This window comes from Polypterus senegalus, chromosome 1, assembly GCF_016835505.1.
Source record: "Polypterus senegalus isolate Bchr_013 chromosome 1, ASM1683550v1, whole genome shotgun sequence".
NCBI classification, from domain to species: domain Eukaryota; kingdom Metazoa; phylum Chordata; class Cladistia; order Polypteriformes; family Polypteridae; genus Polypterus; species Polypterus senegalus.
The window spans coordinates 201,567,565-201,587,901 of record NC_053154.1 but is presented as its reverse complement, the minus strand read 5'-3'; the positions used below and the strand labels follow the sequence as shown (position 1 = coordinate 201,587,901).

The 20,337-nt window shown below is 38.9% G+C and overlaps 1 protein-coding gene across 7 annotated transcripts in view; it reads right to left on the bottom strand.

Moving 5' to 3' along the window:
* Positions 1 to 17,860, bottom strand: part of rusc1 (RUN and SH3 domain containing 1) — a 39,282-nt gene extending 21,422 nt beyond the window's left edge. For 2 of the 7 annotated variants that reach the window (XM_039767240.1, XM_039767266.1), the window contains exons 1-5: positions 17,563 to 17,647; positions 15,975 to 16,126; positions 10,537 to 13,705; positions 7,138 to 7,707; positions 1,669 to 1,782 (exon numbers count right to left, since the gene is read on the bottom strand). In XM_039767240.1, coding sequence (XP_039623174.1) covers positions 1,669 to 1,782; positions 7,138 to 7,707; positions 10,537 to 12,883 — 3,031 coding nt within the window. In that variant the 5' untranslated portion in view covers positions 12,884 to 13,705; positions 15,975 to 16,126; positions 17,563 to 17,647. Of the gene's footprint in view, positions 1 to 1,668; positions 1,783 to 7,137; positions 7,708 to 10,536; positions 13,706 to 15,974; positions 16,127 to 17,562; positions 17,648 to 17,815 lie in introns of those variants that run through there. The other 5 variants (XM_039767249.1, XM_039767258.1, XM_039767274.1 and 2 more) reach the window with 5 other exon arrangements.
* Positions 17,861 to 20,337: the final 2,477 nt, after the last annotated feature.

Sequence of the window (20,337 nt, the reverse complement as noted above, 5' to 3'; positions counted from 1 at the left end):
AAATGACTGCTTGCTTGCTGTACTAGATAAAGTGCTGAATTATGAAGAGAAATAAATGAATAAACAAAAAAATCACACACAGAGAACTAGATCTATAAAGGTGGAGGTGGACAGAAGCATTAAGCCACCCTTGTATCAATCTATCTATTCAACTTGTTTACTTTATTTGACCCAATGTGATTAATTTCAAATTCAATACAATTGAAGGTGTTTACTTGATTCAATTCCCTGTTTATTTTACTGTGCATTTATTCAGTGCCTAAAGAGGATATACATAAGTGATGGCACTTTTAAATTTCAGACTAGTTTATTAAATTCCAGACTGGGAAGCTTGAGTTTCTATTTCTGCTAAACACTGACTGACAGTCATTCCAAGAACAGGGCAGAAAGGACTCCCACTTGGAGTTTCAAGCACGGGAAGAGAAAGCCAACTAATCAAAGTTTGGTGAGGGGTTGTGGCATTGAAATGCATAATGTGAGTTAGCACGGTGGAAAACACTAGTAGTATGAAGCAAACACTGCCAGTATGCAAGTGCTAAAAACTGACCAGCCCACTTCAACCCCTGCATTTATTTGTGTACATAATAAATATAAAACGTAATGTACTTGACTGTATATTATACTGTGTTACACTTGGACTGGGAAGAAGTTTCAATTGGAATACCTCCACAAGTCAGATTTCCTACTCGGAAAATCGTAACAGCCTCACCAACCCTGCCCTCAAAATCTAAGATGCCTGCACTTCCCATCAACAGTAAGGGAAAGCTGTAGTGTTGTACTGTTTATTAGCACTTTTGTCTATTTCTGTATCATTAAATCACAATATAAACAGAATACCATCCAACTTCTATCTGTGGACATGCTGATATGGTGTTTGGATGCATAAAATAATGCGTAATATGTGGTTCGGTAGTTGTCTGTATTTCGAAAGACTAAGCACAACATTGGTTTTCCTGGATGCATCTGCATTGGTTTTCCGAATGTTTTATTAGAACGTAGTCAACTCAGGTGTGATGTCATTCCTAGCTCTGACATCCCAAGTAAATGGAACACAGTATTATTATGCAGTACAATCAGTTGTATGGTATTGTATAATCTTCTGTTGAGTGATATCTTGGGGTATCTTAAACTAAAATTTATGCATGGAAGTACTATATAGACCATTCCATGCTGATCTTTACTTGATGATTCAAGTACACTGCAAAAAATTCTTATGCAAAAACTGACAAAAAAAACTTTAAATGGGAGCTGTTTTGCTTTTATGTAGCAAAAAAATCTGACAATGGGGTAAGCAAAATTTACTTGACAAGATTTCTTAAAGTAGGCTAAATAATTGTAAATACAGATTATTATAAGTCAATAATTCTTACAGTAAGGAAAACAAGATTTAATGTCATGATATAAATACTTTTCCACTTACTTAGATTTCATTTTTTGCAGTGTATGTATTATTTTGGTACAATGAGTGCTATTGTTTATACTGCAATGGGAGCAAATTATTATCCTTCTTTGGGGACCTAAAACTCCACTTAAGCCCCGTTTGCCTCTCCCCTAGCAGCCACTCGTGCTTCAGGAGACTAGTGAGGGGAGAGCTTTCGTATCCCACGCCCTGCTAGGCAAGGGTCATTCGTAGAGTGCCCCCAAGGCTGTTCGGTTCAGTCCCTTTACCTCTCTTTTGCTGAAGGCACACCTCCTGCTCCAACAGAGAGGTCCCGGCGTACTGGGCCATCCAAGCATCTCCAGCTTGTAGCGAGCCAGCGAAAGAAAGGCTGCGCACTGCTGCTAAGGACAGAAAAAGGAAATTTTGATTAATGCACAAAAAATGGTCGCGTACCTACATTTCCCCTGCTTGAACTATCAGCTCCCAAACTGACACAAAGAGGGCAGTCACGAAAGTCTGGTTTGACCCCGCACACGAGTGGCTGTGTGAGGCTGAGTCATTCTGCACCAGCGCACCAGGGGGTTGTCAGCGGCTAGGCTCAGCGGCCTGCTGACACGTATGCGTTCGGCGCTTTCACTTTCGCTTCTCCCTGAGTTTTACACTAAAACACCACTCAAGGCAACTTCATAACCTTGGGAGCACAGCCTTTTGAATACCGAGGCTTCTTCAATGTTATCTACACGATCCCATTCGTTAAATATGCCACGACTCTGCGCGTACCTGATGTGCGTCTACCAACGGTGCAAACGAGAGTCTGAGTGTCCACTTCCCGCACTTTGTGCACACCTGACTCAAAATGGGGCGTGGCGCCAGAGTGACCGTCCGTATATTACAGTCGTTTACAACTTTGGCTTTGAATGTCTCGGTGGTTGCATCTAGGACCGTGTCACTTATCGACGCGTGGCGGCGCTGGAAATCTGTGAAGATTGCTCGGATTGATTCTTATAAATAATCACATCTCTTTTAAATGCAAAGTGATTTTAGATATTTTGAGGCGAACAAGTTAGATGCCAAAAGAAAATAAAGTATGAAGCCTCACACAACATATTTCTTGTACTTAAGACAGAGTGGCATTCTTAAACCGGCCCTCTAGTGGCCATTCATTATACACTGTACTATACATTTCTGAACATTGTGACAGACACCCACAGCAGTTTTTTAAACCTGTGTTTTGACAGCTCCAAACTACAATCACTCATATTATCATCATTATCAGATGCCCATGTATGCATTCACTGCTAATCCAGTTCAATGTTATGAGGAGGTGGAGCCTAAACTGGCATGACTGAGCACTAGGTAGGAATAAATGATGCCGAGGGTCAGAGACACAAGTTGTTTTGAAGTGGGTATCCAAGATTTTTGTTTTTTTGGCCCTGTAGTGATGCATCTTAGTCAGCAGTACTGTATACTTAGTCATCCCCTTTAAAGGCTGAGCAATATCTGTTATGACCAATCCCCCTTGAAGACTGAGCCCTGTACTTTAATCTGCCAGGAATGGTAAACAGCCATTGTCATTTGAAAATAAGCAGTCCTCTTTATGGAGCCCCATGGAATACATCCTCTGCTTCCACCTATTTGCACCTCTGAAGAGGGTGCCAGTGTATCACAGGGTACAAACTCACGGTCAGTTCGGAGTTGATAGTTAATATTTCTTGGAGTGCAGGAGGAAAAACACATGATGGTATTGAGAGGCCATGCTATGTCCTTGCAGACAGTAACTGGAGCTGAGATGCAAAACTGCACCTTTATAGTTGTGACTCACTGTGACTTAGCACTGTTTCAACCATTATTACAGGTAGGATTTAAATATCCAGTATATTCAACTGTTTCAAATAAATTATTCAGTTACCTTTCCTCTGGGCTTGTTTTCGCCAGTGAATATAGGAAGCAGTACAACATGCTGTGTTAATACCATTGGGACTTGATATTTCTGAGAACTTCAGGCACAAGGCATAAATGAAGCTGATCTTAAGAAAAGGCTAGTTAAAATTTAAAGATATTCACCATGGCATAAAGAAGATAACAGTCTCTTGAAATGCTATGTAAGAGAAAGTATGCACGGAACAAATATTTCAGGTTTACCACTGCACTGATTCACTCAAGCCCGGATTAAGAACCTCACAGGACACTGGGTGATTAAGCTGCTTAACAGAGAGATGATCATTCTTTTAACAATGCAGCGTATGGTATTTCTCACTCTTGACATTGGAGCAGGACTGAGTTGCATCTTTGAGCCGGTTCCCTTGGCTATTCCGACTCCTGGATACTTGATTGTTTCATTGGGCTGGGGGGTGGTTTGGCTCTGTCACAGTCATTTTGATGCTCATTTACTACAGTATAGTGTTTCATCGAGTGGAGGCTATTTGCCGTCACAGGCCCCTGGGTATGCACCCAGAACGTCCTGATAGCAGATCCGCCCTAGGTTCACTGTATTGAAAATTCCTTCATAATGTCTGTTCAAACTACTAAACTCTGTAATAATGCATAAACAATTAAACTTCTTTATTCATTTACAATATCTAATCTACTAAGTATGAAATCAAAATCATTAGTTATTGTTTGCTATGCATTGATAGATGCTATGGATTTATATAACAATATATAAACATCATAAAATTATACATTGAGTGGTATTACTGGGTTACTGTATAAAACTCTTTTCATAACCAATTCACTAATGACTGAACAACATATTACTAACATTTTAAAACAAAAGTATCCACCTGCCCCCATTCCATCAGTTTCAATTAGACTGTTGTAAAATGTGCTAAGAAAACTTGTAATGTCCATATTTAATTTAATTATTACAAATGGGGTTTATTTTTGTATTTTGTTCAGTGCTGCCAAGATAGGCTCCAACTCTCATGACCCTGAACTGGATTAAACAGGTGTGATAATGGAGGGAAAGAGTATTTTTGTTTTGTTGCCACATGATCTTAAAAATGTAAGAACTACAATATTGCCATATTCAACATGCAATGTTTGTTACATACCTATTTTCATCTTAACATTGCACTTAAGTGTGCTTTCTTTTAATTTTGCTTGCCATTCATCTGTCAAAGCTAAAAATAAGCTAGACCAAATGGAACTGTTAGTGCGTCGTCATTGCAGTGGGCCACAGATTAGCAACTACAGTAAATGGACCCATAATGACATTCTAATATAAATACAATATTTTATCATATTGTGTTGATAATGTGTGGACATTTTACACGGACAGTTCAATGCAACTCTTTTGTTCCCACCATATATAATTTCTGTCAATCCTAATGTCCCTGAGGCAGGTATTTTGACCCGCTTTTAAAAGGCATACTGATGAATCCCTGTCACAGATTTTCCTCAGTTATACAATATGCCTCTTTATTTCCTGACTACTACCAGACAAACAATTGACAGTCATATAATTCTGTAAAACTGAGTCTTTTCTATATTGACAAACTATCCTAATTGTGTTATCCGTTATCTGGACAAAGCTGCAAGCACTGTGAGGATTATGTTTTTTGACTTTTCCAGTGCCTTTAATACCATCAAGCTATCCCTGTTAAGGAGTAGGTTTAGGAATGAGCTTAAGCTATCCTGGATAATAGACTGTCTTCTAGCAGACCACAGTTTGAGGCTCAAGGATTGTGGATGTGAGCAACACTGGAGTACTACAGGGAAATATCTGGTCATTTAGTCTGTTTACCCTAATACACCTTAGACCATAAATATAACACCAGGTCATGTTATTTACAGAAATCCCCAATGACTTTGCACTGATGGGGTGTATTGACTAGGGAGGGTGAGACAGAATATATGAGTCAGGTAGACAAAGCCAAGGTACTGGTTACTGACTTTTGCAGCACCAAAGAGCCTGAATACTTGATCACTATTCAGGGAGTGGACGTGGAGGTAGCACAGTAGTACAGGTACTTGAGGGGTCCAAATCAGTGACAAACTAGACTGGTCTACTGACACAGACTAACTATATAGAAAGGGCAGAGCAGGCTCCTTGTTCTCAGAAGACTGTGCTCCTTTAATGTGTGTAGTGACATCCTATACATATTCTACAATTCCGTGATTGCCAGTTTAATTTTCTACACTTTAATGTGCTTGGCTGGTAACATCACTTCAAGAGAAGCCCATGGAATCAACAAGATGAATAAAAAGGCAGGCTTATTAATATGAGATAGTCTCAAACCTCTGGTGGTTGTGGCAAAGGAGAGAATGAAGACAAAACAGATGGCCATTGTGCTGCTTACCCTCTCTCAGAGTAACTATTATTGGGTGCTTACAGCCAAAGTATTCATCAGAAGTGTGTCAAGAATCGCTACTGGGACTCCTTCATACACCTATAGCAATATGCCTCTATCTTGGCTCACTGTGACTGCTCTGTTATCTTTAGCCAAGTTAGAGGTTTTGTTTTGTGTTCTTTTTTTGTAAATTTTTGTGTGTGTTTGAGGGTCACTGTTGTTGTTAAGGTATATTATAATATTTCTAGATTTCGTAAACTTCTGTAAATGCAAAATTGTACCTTGTGACAATAAAGTACAGGGTGATTCAAGAAGTTTCATCCGATTTCAAAATGATTTATTTCACTTGTAAATCATTACAGAACAATGCTGTAAATTGTAAATGGTTTAGGTGAGCATAATGTTTATTATGTAATTTTACAAGTGCTCAATATGACCTCCTGCAGCTGTACGGGCAAAATCAACGTGATAGTCAGTTATGACAGATTCACTCTTATTGAAGTGGAGAACACAAAACGCTTTCTGCTCAGGGGTCGCAATCTACATGCAGACTGAAGGGAGCCATCTTCCAGTGACAGTCAGAAACTTTATGACTACCTTCTTTCAATTGGTATGTGATTGGCTCCTAGGTGCCTCACGGTTGTAAAAATATGGCACTTTGAAATCGGATACATCTTTTTGAATCACTCTGTACTATGTAAGTATGTATATTTTTATATTTTGTAAAAATCACAGCAGAAAAGTTGTGTGTTGTAGAAAATATCTGGGTTGCAATTTCCCCCTGTAATATCTCCAACACTACCAACCATACCATAATTCATAAAGTACCTTCAACATCTGTGGATTGGGACTGACAAAGTTTTAATGTTTTACATTTTTTTTCCCTAGGCATAAATCGACATATTTTAGAGTGTTTTACAAAAACTCTACGCCTAGTGCTAACAGGCTTTTTAATAGTCAGTCACAGGTAAATGTCAGTTATTTAGATTTAAGCTGTTTATATTCTATTTTCTCACTTTGTTGTAATGTGCTGTGCAGACAAATTTCTTGGCAGATGCTGATAAACAATTTAACAGTGACTCAAAGGCAGATTAAATGACCTGCTCAAAAGCAACTGGTAAAATGCAAAACTTTGCACAATGCCTAGTTATTGTGGGCCTTAGTTTAACCCCACCACGTCAAGTCATTCTAGTTTTTAAATCATTCCAGTTCATGCAATGAAAATAAATAAGCAAACTGGTGAACAAAAGCTACTCAGAACATAAAGATCATATGAACCAAAGCTTTGCTTCAAATAAACCTCTGTTCACTTATTACATTAAATGAAACACCCACTTTTATGGACATACCTGTGCTGCTAGTGATGTGACAATTCTCACATGAATCAAGATGTTATATATACTTCTCATCCTTACGAATTAAGTACCTTTGAAAATAGTAGATAATAATAAAGGAGACTCTTACGCTGTTTACATGATCTAGTAGAAGAAGGAGACACTGATGCCCAGGTCCCTTGGCCTTCTCCGCTCATTTCTGGGTGGCTACCTTCTGTGGCATCTCTACAGACAGTCCTGTCCTGAGCTGATGAGGGGTCCGGGGAAGAAAGGTGGACAGTTTTTAGGCTGGGAAGGGTGCAACTGCGAGGGAACATTGGTTGGCAGAGACTAGCTAGGTCAGAACCTAGAATGGGCAAGGATGACCTTAGAGGAGGGGAATAGGCACCTACAGGAGAGAGTCGGGGGGGAGTTGGGGGAAGGAACAGAGGATCATCAGGAGAGAACAGGTCAAAGGGAGGTGTAGTAGCCCCAAAAAGGGCTTCCCCAAGCTGTCCATAGTAGAGAAAAGGCCTGGGCCCCAGAACTTGGAGTTCTGGATCAGAGTCAGTGCCAAACAATAGCTGACTTCCTGTGGAGGCCAAGTGGTGGCGAAACAACAGGCGCTGGTGACGACATGGCAGAGAGGACAGGCTGACATTGCTCTGGTACTGGTGCAGAAAGTAAGGGGAAAGCTGCTGAGGCAGAATAGGAGCAGTGCCTGCAGATAGCCCAAGGAGTAATGAGAAAAGCAGGGGATGGAAAAGAATAAAAAAGAAATGGAAAACGGGGACCGGGTGGAGAAGATGGGGAAAGGAATGAAATGGAAGTAAAGGGGGAAAATGAAGTGGAGAAAAAAAAAGAAGGATGGCAGTTGGCAAGTAGGTAGAAGAAGAAATTTCAAGAAGCATTCACAAAAAAGCAAATGGTGCAGCACAGCAGGGGAGACATTCAATCACACAGGAACACAGGCAGGTGTACAGCAGGAAAATGGGTCAGGGATGTAGAGAGAGAGACCGAGAGAAATACAGAGAGAGAGAGTGAAAAAAAGTGGAAGATTATGTTAGTACCTTAACACAGATGACAGAAAGATGGCACATTCACAAAAGTGACTGTGAAAAGATCTCGTGGAAGCTGCAGCTGTAAAGATGATACCTGAAACCTGCGTATTCACACAAGACAGTGTTCCCGTCTCCCCACCTGCATATGCAGCCTTGCAGAGTAGAACTACGATAGCTTACTTGGATTACAGTTGGCTGAGAAGACCTGTAAAAAGTATGTCTGTGGTCTTGCCAATACACAGCAGTCCAACATTGACTAGAATCTACCGAATTGAGGACTGTAGAAAAGGGAGGTAGATGGAGATTCTGGCATATGTATCCATGGCAGTCCTGACAGAGGAAGGAAAGTCAACAAGGACAACAATAAGCAGACACTCTAAAGTCCATCACATCAAAAGTCAAACAGCAGCACAATCCTGAGGGAGGGAGAAAGTACCACATGAGCTCTGCAGGGCTGGAAGGGTCCCTGCCCGGGAGGCAATGTAATGAGCAAGCGCTGCAGGTTGCGCAGTGCAGACTGTGAACCTCGGCTGTGTCAGCGACTTTCTCTGCTGATTAAAGGATCAGTCAGTCAGTCAGTATCTAGCTCCCCAGATTGCCCTCTGCCACATCTACTCAATTCAACCCACAGCTCCTCCCTTCTGTCGATATGAAGCATGTCATTTACAGAATGGCTAGGGTCTGCTCTTTGCTTCTCATAAGTTGTGTTCATTATGGGTGATATCCTCATGCGAAGATAAGTATCTTGTCACAACATTTTCAGGCAGCTAACATGGATCTTGTGGCATTTGATTTATAAAACAGATTAATGCCATTCTTTCTAATGACAACTCTCTCATCTTCCCTATAGATCCTTTCACGGATGAGATAGTACAGGCATTCAAAGACACACAAACAATACCTGTGGCTTCACTGCTCTTTGTCAGGTTGTCAAGTTTTCCATTACAGAAGTTCTCTGTTCTTTTGAAATTTTTGTTCATATTCATCTATTTGCCATAACTGATTTTTTTTTCAGGGGAGATTAAAACTCTAAACTTAGGAAAGAGTGAAAGATGGATCAGATCTTCCTGATAAATATGATGTCTCATGAACTGAAACACTGAACCCTTTCTGGGTTCTACTAAATAACAACGGCTCAGCAACCTAGTTGGTATATATTACCTTGCATTTTGCAATGCTTCAGTATCTGCATTGCGTCTCACAAGATTGCCCTGGGGTGACTGTAGGACTATTCCCACTACTCTTATGACTTCCAAATAAATGGTTTCCAGGACAACAAGAACACAAAACGTCTCTTCATGGATATACTTCCTAACAAAAGAGGGCTGTGTGAAAGTTAAAACATCATTTGAAGCACTTTAATATATATGTACTGTATATCTGTCTACTCTATCTAAATTAAAATAAAGCACTATAGATATGGGCCATTGTATAGAAAAACAACACATACATGATTTCACTACCTGGGCAATGAAAATGAAGGACTGCCAAACAAACATTTTGAAGTATTAACTTTTATGTTGAAATCCATCCCAAAGCACTTCTACTTAAACAATATAAATCAGTTATTTGAAATGCAGAATGTGACTGGGGAATCTTTGAAACATTCAAAAATTCCATGAAAATAGGCAAAAATGCACATATGACACAATCATGGAAACACATACAATACAGGAACATACACAATATGCATTACAGCACATTGCCCACCTCTTATTACATAGGGTGGATCACTCTTTGTCCCCTCTGTAGCTATATTGCCATCGCTGTGGGCTTTTAATCTTTTTCTAGTGGGTGCCATCTACAGTAGCTCTGGAGATTTTAAAATATGTTAGACTATGTTCATTACCTAAGACAATCCTGGGATAATTCAATGGATGTTTTACAAAATGCATTATAAATTGAACTTAACTGTAATATTTAAAAGTATCAAAAACAAGGAGTCTAATCACAATAATGATCCAATAAACCTATAAATCTATAACAGACTGTCTCAGATTGACCCTAACCCAGCACATTTACCATTACCACTGTCTGCCTTGGGAAGATGTCCATACAGCATAAAGAAAAAACAAAAGGGCACTAGAGATACAAATGGTAAGAAATACATTACACAAAAAAGAAGTAAAATGAAGAAACAGAACAGAAAAAGACCAGCATATCATTGTAACAAATAAATGAAAGATCCATTTAATGAGAAAATAATACTGTCATTCTCTCAGGGCCATACAAATTGGATCTGAGTGATTCTGAGAACCTTTCATGTGGACTATAAGCCACTCAGCCCTGCAAACCATGCAAATGTGGACAACTCAATGCAATTTATAATGTCATCAAGAGCTAAAACAAAGCAATGTGGCAGTAAGTACCACATAACAGGTTTGGATCAAGACATTCATCCATCAGTTGCATTCTAAGCATGTTGACTATAAATCTAGGGCTGAAAGAGCCAATTACAATACAATGAAAGATAAGTTTAAATGCCTTACCTGTAGCTGAATGGTCCTTACTCCTTGCACCATCAGCAGTCCCGCGGTTCACCAATGGGTCACATCCTGATGCCAGAAAACTGTTTTCGCTGGTGGATGTTCCTATCTTCACTGGGTTAACATCTCCTTCTCCGACACCTTCAGCAATTGGCTGCAGTGTTGACCGGGATGGCTTCCGAACTAGTGGCGACTGTGACTGACTTTGGGAATACAATCCTGCAGGGGGCTTCTGGAAGTTAGTGCATGTTTTTGGTTCAAGGCAGAGTGGAATACTATCATTTTCTGTTTTGGACTGACTGGACATCCAGTTATTGGGTGGTAGGCTGTTTAACCCTTGATTTGATGAATTCAGATGTGCAAGGCTCTCCCTCTCATTTTTGTCAGACAAGGTCAACCCAGAAGTGTTTGCTGTACTATGGGGCTGCTTACTTTTATATCGTAGCTCTTTAAATGTGGTGACCTTAGAACCTCCTTGGTCAGAGCATTTTTGTAGACTTTCTTCTACTGTTGCTTGGTCAAACCCCCCCAAGCCAGTGCTAAATGACTTTGGAGGAAATTCAGTGTCCGGTGAAAAGATAATGAGCCAATCTGCTCTTTCATTATTCAGAGAGTTCTGATTTGAAGCACGTTTCCTTCGTCTAGCCATTTCATGGAACGAGGTCACATTCTTGCGTTTTTCACAGCTGCCTGTGCAGCAATCTAGCAATGGTGGTCGTTGGCCTAAGAGACGATCCACATAACCTCCGATGGGCTTCAGAACACTGGATTTCTCTTCATCCTTATCATCTTCTTTACCACCCAAGACATCTGCCCAACAGGCCCATGGATCAGTTACAGCTAATTTCCTTTCAGAATCCACATCTGCTGCTATACATTGAGGTTGCTGTGGATTAAAATCTAAGGTCAATGCCGATCTGTCCACATTCCTTAAAGAGTGATTCTTTGAAACCATATTGGAATTTGGGTCCAATTCTTTTTCCCAATTGTGAATATTTTTGCTTTGGACAGTGCCAGGATCTGCACCATTGTTAGTCTTAGATGTTGTTTCTGTACATGAAGAGGAGGAAAAATCCAAGGATGTCCTTCCTGACTGACTCATGTTCCCGGATTTGTCCTCAGAAACCAACATCTCCATTTTTGACCTAATATCGTTCCACTGCAGCAATTCACAACTTGAATTTTTTACAGTAACATTTTTTGGAGTGTTCTTGGAAGTGTCCAGAAAACCAGAAAGTGGTTGCACTTGAGTCTGATAATCAAAGAAACATTTAGAGGAATCTGGACATTGAACCTGAATTTTGCTGTTGCTGGTCCTGGGAGAACACTCTTGGTCTGAGCAGGGTGAAGCTCCGCTTGAAGACATTCCTGAGGATGAATGAATATTCACCTCATTTACTTCTTCTGGGCTGCCAGCCAAAGAATCCAATAATTCCCCATTCTCAAGTGCCTCATCTTCTGCCAGCTCTGGAAATGATGAAGACTGGGAGCAGTGCCCAGATGGATAACCTTCATCAGGGGAACATGGCATCATAGTATCTCTCATCTGCTTGACTTGACTTCCCAAAAATTCAGTATTCATCTCATCATCTAGTGGAACAATATGTGGCTGCTGCTGTACATCAGGTGAAAGGATGTTAATCATTCCGACATTATCTTGGGAACAATGCAGATGTAATTCAGGACTGACATCTGTCTCAAAGTCAGAGCAACTACTAATAGAAGAACAACTGGATGCCGAAAGCCTGAATTCCATTGGTGATAACAGTCTGTCTGTGCTTGAGGGGGGGGGCAACCCTCGATGCCCTCTTTTCCTTGACAGACTATGCTCTTCTGCTAATTCAGTATCTTCCTTTATCTCTTTGCTAAGGTGAAAATTACCATTGTCTGCAACATCATGTTTTTGGCAACATAAGCATGCCTTGGACGGTTCATTACAATTTGCATCGAGTTCTTCGGCTACCTGTCCTTCTACGTCAACTAATTGATTATCATTCCTACTGTCCTGAAAGCACTGACCTCGCTCCATGCATCCTGTATCATTCAGGCAGTGGGAGCAACTCTGTCTTAGTGTGATGGGGTTTTTGGCATTTTCACCTACAAGCAGTTGCACACATTTCTGGGCCTCCCCATTCATCATATCACTCTTGTCTTCCTGGCACGCACCTGGGTTTAGTGTTTGCCACAGAGACGGAGCAGCACTGCTGTCAGATTTGTTTGTTTCTGAAGCCCCCTGGATGCCAGTTGCAGCAGTCTTTCTCATTTCCATCTCTCCCCATTTATGATTGTCCAGTATTTGTGACTTAGTTAAATTTGTAGAAGAAAAAAGGTTGGCCAGGGATGAGATCATGATGAATGCTAAAATAGACAATTGTAAGGACTGTAAAAAAATTCAGTGGCAAAGTTTCTGAAGCTGCATCTGCTCCACTGTTTTAGAAAATAACCGTAGTGATGCTTATTGTTGGTGGTTAAAATTATAACCTGACAAATGCAGATTTTAAAAAGACCCCTGTTCACTGGACACTATTTTTGGTGAAACTTTTACTTTTCAAGTCTGAAGTGTAATTTGAATGCTACACTAATACTATTACTATGTACAATACAAAAGCCAGGTAGTGCTGTACGTTAATATCTAAAAACTGTTAGCTTGAAAGGGTGCGCACCACTTATTATAGGGGATAGCCTGTTAATACAACAGAGTGAACAGGAAGGTAATGCACACAATAATATTCTATACTATTAACAGGAATATCTCACAAGCTACAGAACTGACAGAGATGTGCTTTAGACAACCTCTGGCAGGATGCTATGCTGTAAATGGGGTTCTCCACAATTCTGAGCTCAGCACTTCACATTACAGTATGGCATTTTGTAGGTTGAAGTGTCTTACACTGCAAGCCATAGTCTGGATAGAGTTATACTGTATTCTAAAATCCGTATGCATGCCATTTCAAATTAGGTGATGTAATAGTTTTTAGAAATGACCTCTGAACAGAACAAACTTGAATACTGCTTAACTACTTGCTTTGTGAGCCACAGTGATACTCAGTTCAATGTAATGTGAAATTCTGCCTCTTCCTTTTTTGTTATTTTGGCAGAAAAATTATCATAAATGGCTTAACATGCCAGCGAAGGTGCAGGGATCAACAAATGTAGTCTTCCTTCACACCACCTGCCAAAAGGAAGATAAAAAAGTTAAATTTTAGGTTATATAATACCTTTTAGAGTTAGCACTATTTTAAAGCATTTTATAGAGAAACTGCTACTAAAAGAGATTACAATGATTGGAAGATCTGCTCCATGTCAATGGGAGTGCAACTGCTATTACAGACCTGGGTTTGATTCCTGACTCTGTCACTGTGAAGTGTTATACTTGTTTTTCTCATGACTAGATAGGTCTGCAGTAGGTGCTTTACTTTACTAACACATCCCAAAAATATTTATGTGAATTTAACTGGTAAACCTAAATTGGCTCACTGGGCGTGCAAGCCATGTTTCCATTATAAAGACAGGTGTCCTGTTCAAGACTCATTCCTGCCTTTTTTTTTTTACTATGCTTATTTTAAATTCACCTGTTTATTATTATTTTATTATTATTATTACCAAGCTTATTTTAACTTCACCTGTTTGTTGTCTGGTACAAATCTTGTAACTGATCTTTAACCCACTTCCTATTGTCCAAATGACTTGAAATTTTGCACACTTACTCACTTCTGATGACAATACTTGAATCAATAATCAGTTTCACTAATTGATCAATTAATCCATGTTAATTAAGAAATGAAATTTTCATATGAAGAATAATTAAAGATTTCACCAATAGATAGCACAAGTAACGGATAGAAATATTAAAGGAAGTGTTAAAATATTGATTACAAAATTATACTAAAACAAACCCAGGACTAAAAAGTTGAAAATAATATATTTTTAAAAACCACGCTTATATTAATTTTATTTGGAGAGTGATGTGTGAGAGATTTATTTTTTACTTTTTAGTACACTTTTCAACTTAACATAAGCATGGTTTTTAAAAAGATTTTATATATATATATATATATTAGTGCTACCAGGTTGTACTTCAATTTCCCACCGCCTTTAATTGAAAAAAAAATGGAAACGTCTTTTTGGCGCCAACCATAAATTCAGAGGCCTGACTTATACTTCAAATTCAAAAAAAGATTAGCTAAACAAGAGATTAATTGACTACTAAATCTCTCCCTAACATGTTGTATTTTGGTATAAAGTTTGTCCAACTCAGCACCTGGAGGATTGCAGTGGCTACATGTTCTCATTTCAACCATTTTCTTAATTAGAACCCAAATTTTGATGCTAACCAATTCTTTTTAATTTGATCTAATATGCTTTGTAAGATTTAGCTCCCTTAATTGTTTTTTTCCTTAATTAGCAATCAAACAATAAAGAGATGCAAAGTGAGCCAACAGTTAACCTGTGCCCCTTAAGCAATATTGGAAAATAAAGAAAAGTGAAAGATCTGGGAAATATCAATCTACTCTGGTCCACAAAATATTTTGACAGTGCCCTCAGGAAAATGTCTGCTGTGGAAAAATGAAAGCTCCAACATGCCATGGAATTAAATAACAGGTTTAATTCACAATAATAATCAGTTTCTAATTAAGGATTGGCTTTGAGTTAAATTGGCTGGAGTTTGAGCTCCTGACTTTACCGGTCATCTGTTGCCTTGCTTTGCATGGCATTTTTGTTTGTCTGCTAGTGAATGAATAAAGAAACAATTAGGGGGTTTGAGTCTCAAAAAGCAAGTCAATTAAAATCAAGACAAAATAAGTTACGGATCTTATTCAAAAAGCAGACACCATCAGTTAAACACCAGGGATCAACTCTAAGATTAGGCACACTTATTTTAAGATTAGGCACCTAATCTAAATTTTAAGATTAGGGACCCTGGTGTACCTGGCCTTACCCCCACTAACCTTAAGTTCAGGGTTTGTAGTAAGGGCTTTTGGTGTCTGCTTTTTGAACAAGACCTGAAGTCACTTAGCAGAAACTGGTCACTAATCATGAAAGTGGCAGGAAGGAAAACCTGCAGCCACTGCGATCCTCCAAGATCAGAGTTGGAAATCCCTGGTATAAAATGTCAGCCAGTTTTAAACTCACTTTGACTAAAGGAGGCTTCGCTGCTTATCTTTAATAATACTGAATTCATAAAGAAGATTTTTAGCTTTTTGCTTGAGGTTTACACACAATTAAGAAAAAAAAGCATTTTCATTTTTTTTAATTATTTTAACAACTGGATCACTTCATACAGACTGACCCTCACATGAAATATTAGAAACGGAATGACTTTACCAATGAAAAAGAGGGAATAAATAGGCTCCTACTAGTTTAGCATTAACTACTACAACTTTTATTGCTATCTCCACAATATACTGGCATGTTAAAAAAAGATCAAATACATGGCACACCTCCAGCTTCTGATGTAAAGGACTCTTGGGAGAGTGGGCTTTACAAAAGTGTCACTCTAAGAATGGCATATCTTTAATCCCCATCCATCTGTATCTCCATTTTCTGGGCCTGCTTTCTCCAGTGCACAGTCTCAAAGAATTAGACCTACATCCTAGAAGCAATGGAAGTAAATTAGGAAACAGTCCTGAACAGGCATCACTTCATTGCAGGGCACACAAATTCCTGAACTCATACTCAGTTAGGGCAAATGCAGATTTGTTACTGATGAATGACGGTATACCCAGACTGTGAACAAAATAAAAACAGGGTCTCTGGGGGAAACTTAAGCAGATACTGTAAATGTGTATATATAGACAGTATATTTTCAAAATGAACATATAATAATTGTATGTATTGTAATATTCTGTGTTTATTTCTAGTTCACAGGCTTATTCATCTGTCTACATTTCTCCTTACACTGAAGCTAATGGGTGCGGTCAGTCTCACTGTAATAAAACCAGCTTTTGTGAGCAGTGGAAATCCTAACCCTTGATTTTCCCCTCTGACTGCCTGCAGAGACTAACCACATGAATTTCACAACTGACCAGTTAGTTTGACCATCCAGGAGTTCAGATCAATATAGGTCCTCCTCTTGGGTCTGAATAAAAGCAACACATTTCAAACTTGCTGGTAAGTACAGATGAACAGAAATTATTGTTAAACTGTACAAATGTTGACCATTGATTTACAAGGTCATTATTACACACTTTCATCTCTGAGTAGAAAGACAGTCTTGGTCATTAGTAAATATGTATTAAGAACATCTAAATGAATTATACAGTCGTTTGAAAACACACACAAAACGGCTGTGATTGGTGAAAAAGTAGACATTTGTTCGATTGAAACATTTTGGTTAATAGCCAATCAACTAAAACTATACAATATTTACTTATAAGATAATGCATTGTTTACAATTAGCATTACTCATTCAATCTGCATTTTATATTTTCTCCCATAAGCTTGACTTAATTTTTACAGTGTTCTTCATTTTGAGTGTTGTCATAAACAAACTGACGAATTAACTAACACTGCAATTTCAACAGCAACACCAAATAAGCAAGACTGTGCTGTTGACTTAAAGAGAACATTAATTATTCAGTTTAAATAATTTTTTGCTTATCAAAATTGAAATCATGATGCCTCAAACCAGAACACAAACAAATCCACAAAATATGGCAATGGCACATTCCATACTACACAGAAAAATACACTTGAATCGTCTTTAGTATTAATATTAACAATCTAATGTTAATTACGTTATTCAACATGGCTCCACTGTCAAGCATACAGTATCTGTATATGCGTCGGAAACGGTCTGTCAAAAACCAGTACCCATTTCCATCGCCGCTACCTGACAGTGGTTACTGGGTGGCAGCCATTCAGTTTATAGCCAATATGTCTGATACAGGTTAGTGGTTGGCCATATACATGTTTTGCAGAAACCGTCTACTGAGCGGAAACCCTAAAAACAGAAACGAACAACAACACGTCACACCAATCCCTTCCACCATGAAGGCGAGAACAAATGCAAAATAAACATCAACCTACCGAAATGTACAAAGCCATGCTGGACACAAGCTGACGCGCTCCGCTCCTTCAGACACGCCGGCTGCCGCACCGCAGTGTGTGAACGCACGGAGACGCGCATTACGTCATTGCTGAGAATAGAAAAGAGTTGCAGGAGCGCGCCGTCCAATCATAATAGACGTGGATGTCATCGTCCGTGCACGCATCCAAACAATTCTACACATGTAATGGATTGTGTGTGCAGAACCTAAAAAGAACAGGCACGGGGGCTTACCTTCCTTAGCCCAGTCCACGGAGAAGACGGGCGTCCTCCCACCAAGTGTCTATCTCCACCCTTTGGCATTCCCGACACCGCATTCTCCTCTTCCCCACCCTTTCTTTCTCTTATGTTCTTGCGTCAGCTTCATGAGGGGAACTCCCCAGAAGCTTCTTCAGTTATGTTAGGAGAAGGATTAAAAACAACCTTGAAGGCGGGGGACCAGTTGGTAAGAGTCCAATGCAGGGCTTTGCTTTAGCGGATCGCCGCCCAATAATGAATGAACTTTACACATTTTTCTGCACTTTCCCTAAAAGTTCGTGTCTCTGGGTCTGCACTTTAATGGTTTAAAAATGATAGAGGAGCATAATTTGAAATAGTTTTAAATAAAATTGTAGATATGAAGTAACTGCATTATCATAATATAATATTAGCAACTACAGTATAATCTTTTGAATGATTCAGAATATTAAAGTAGATCAGTAATCAATGAATAAAGCTCAGAATAATTATAAGAAAAGAAAAGGAAATAAAAAAATCAAGATTAATCACAAGCGAATAATGAAAACATGTAATCATTTTTAGAGTGCAGTAGGTTTGGGATTTACTTTAAGGTGTTGGAGACGCTTTAAGGACAGACAGAGTGTCAGACAACGTGCCACATTCATTAAGAACTGTTCTACAGAATTTTCAAACCTTTGCTCGAAGATACACACAAACTGACTGTTAAAACGCTGAATCCGTTAACCCAACGACCCGTTAAGTCTGTTTTTGGTAACCGAATATTGAATATATAATTTTAATCAAATAAGAAATAGACACTACACTAAGCTGTACATGTTTACTCACTTCACCATTAGATGCTTACGGCAAAGACCTTGTGCATGTCTTTGCCAGGCAAATGCTGAATTGCTGGATAGCTCCTATAATGGGTGACGAATCCAACAGATAGGGTGTTCGGAGACGCGGCTTTCCGCTATTTGAGATACTCAGCAACTTTAAAATGAATGTTTAATATAGCACTTTGAAAGTAACAAAACATAAAACAGATATCAATTACAGCCGAGACGCTTGCATGTATCGCTCTCTTATATGTTTCTTAATAGTGATCAAATCAAACACTTATCTTGGATCACTTGTTTATTGTTAAACATATTACGATAAAAATGTATTTATAATCAAAGACAGTAGAATACTCATTGGAATGAATAAAAATGAGCTCAGCATTCAGCACTCGTCAGAATTTACTGTTTGAGTCGCGACTGGTCAATGCGAAAGCACACTTGGCCTGGTCTTTGCCTTTAAAAAGGACACAGCAAATACGAGTTATATACTGCTTTAAGGGGATCTTAGTTTATATCGATGATTAAATAATTGTTTTCCTAAAAGCTGCTCTTAGTGAGAAGTGGATGTAATAATAAAAACATATATATTTCAATTTCATGATTTGATTGGTTTGATTCTATATGATAATTTCCTCATCTTATTTTTATATATCATGTTTCCAAATTATGTCAATGCACTTTATCCATTTACAGATATTTTTCAAAGAATTAATATAAAATACAATTCAAAACTGTATAGACATATGAATATATAGACTTTTTAATATTAAATATTAAAACTAATATAAATATATTAAAATGGCAAATAAGATATTAAGTTATATCATAGTGTTCTTGTTGATGAGTGTATGAGCCAGTCAACTTTAAAATGTCATGTATATTATATATATAATTTTTTTTCAGCCAATTGGACCATAATTTGGTGCAGCTCATACCTGCACATAACTGCATTGTCCAGAGGTTGCCAGCCACCACCAGGACTGTGCAGGTATAGATAACTAAGGCTGAGGAGACTCTGAAGGATGAGTTTGAGAACATTAAATGGGTCATACTTTGTGAGTCACATGGCCAGGACATGGAACAGTTTGTGGAACTGAACCACTGTATCACAGATTACATCAAGTTTTGTGTGGATAACACAGTCCCCAAGTAGACAGCACACTGCTTTCCCAACAACAAACTACGAGTCACAAAAGATCTGAAATTCCTATTGCATATGAAGAAGAGAACCTTCAGTTGTCGAGATAAGGAAGAAATCAAGCAGGTACATTCAGAATCGAAGAAGCCACTCCATTAGGTTTAAGTCCACTATAGAGACAAATCTGAGCACAGATTATATCAAAACAACATAAAGAAAGTGTGGAACAGGATGAGGATTATCACTGGCTACAAGCAGGCTGTTAAACATGCAGAGGAAGGGAACAAGATCAGAGCTAATGAACTGAATCAGATCTTCAACAGGTTTGACTCATTCTTGTCAGTCCACCCCTCCCCCAACAATGCGAGCTTCTGTGTACAAGCTGAAGAGGTTCCGTAATCCTAACTGCCATCTGTACCCTGCATGACCTTCACCTACAATGACATCACACCTGTGGTCTCCAGCCCCCCTCCACTCTCTGGCCTGTGCATCTTTGTTCTTCAAGTGAGGAGAGAGCTGAGAAAACTGTCATAAACAAAGCTTCATGGCCAGATCGA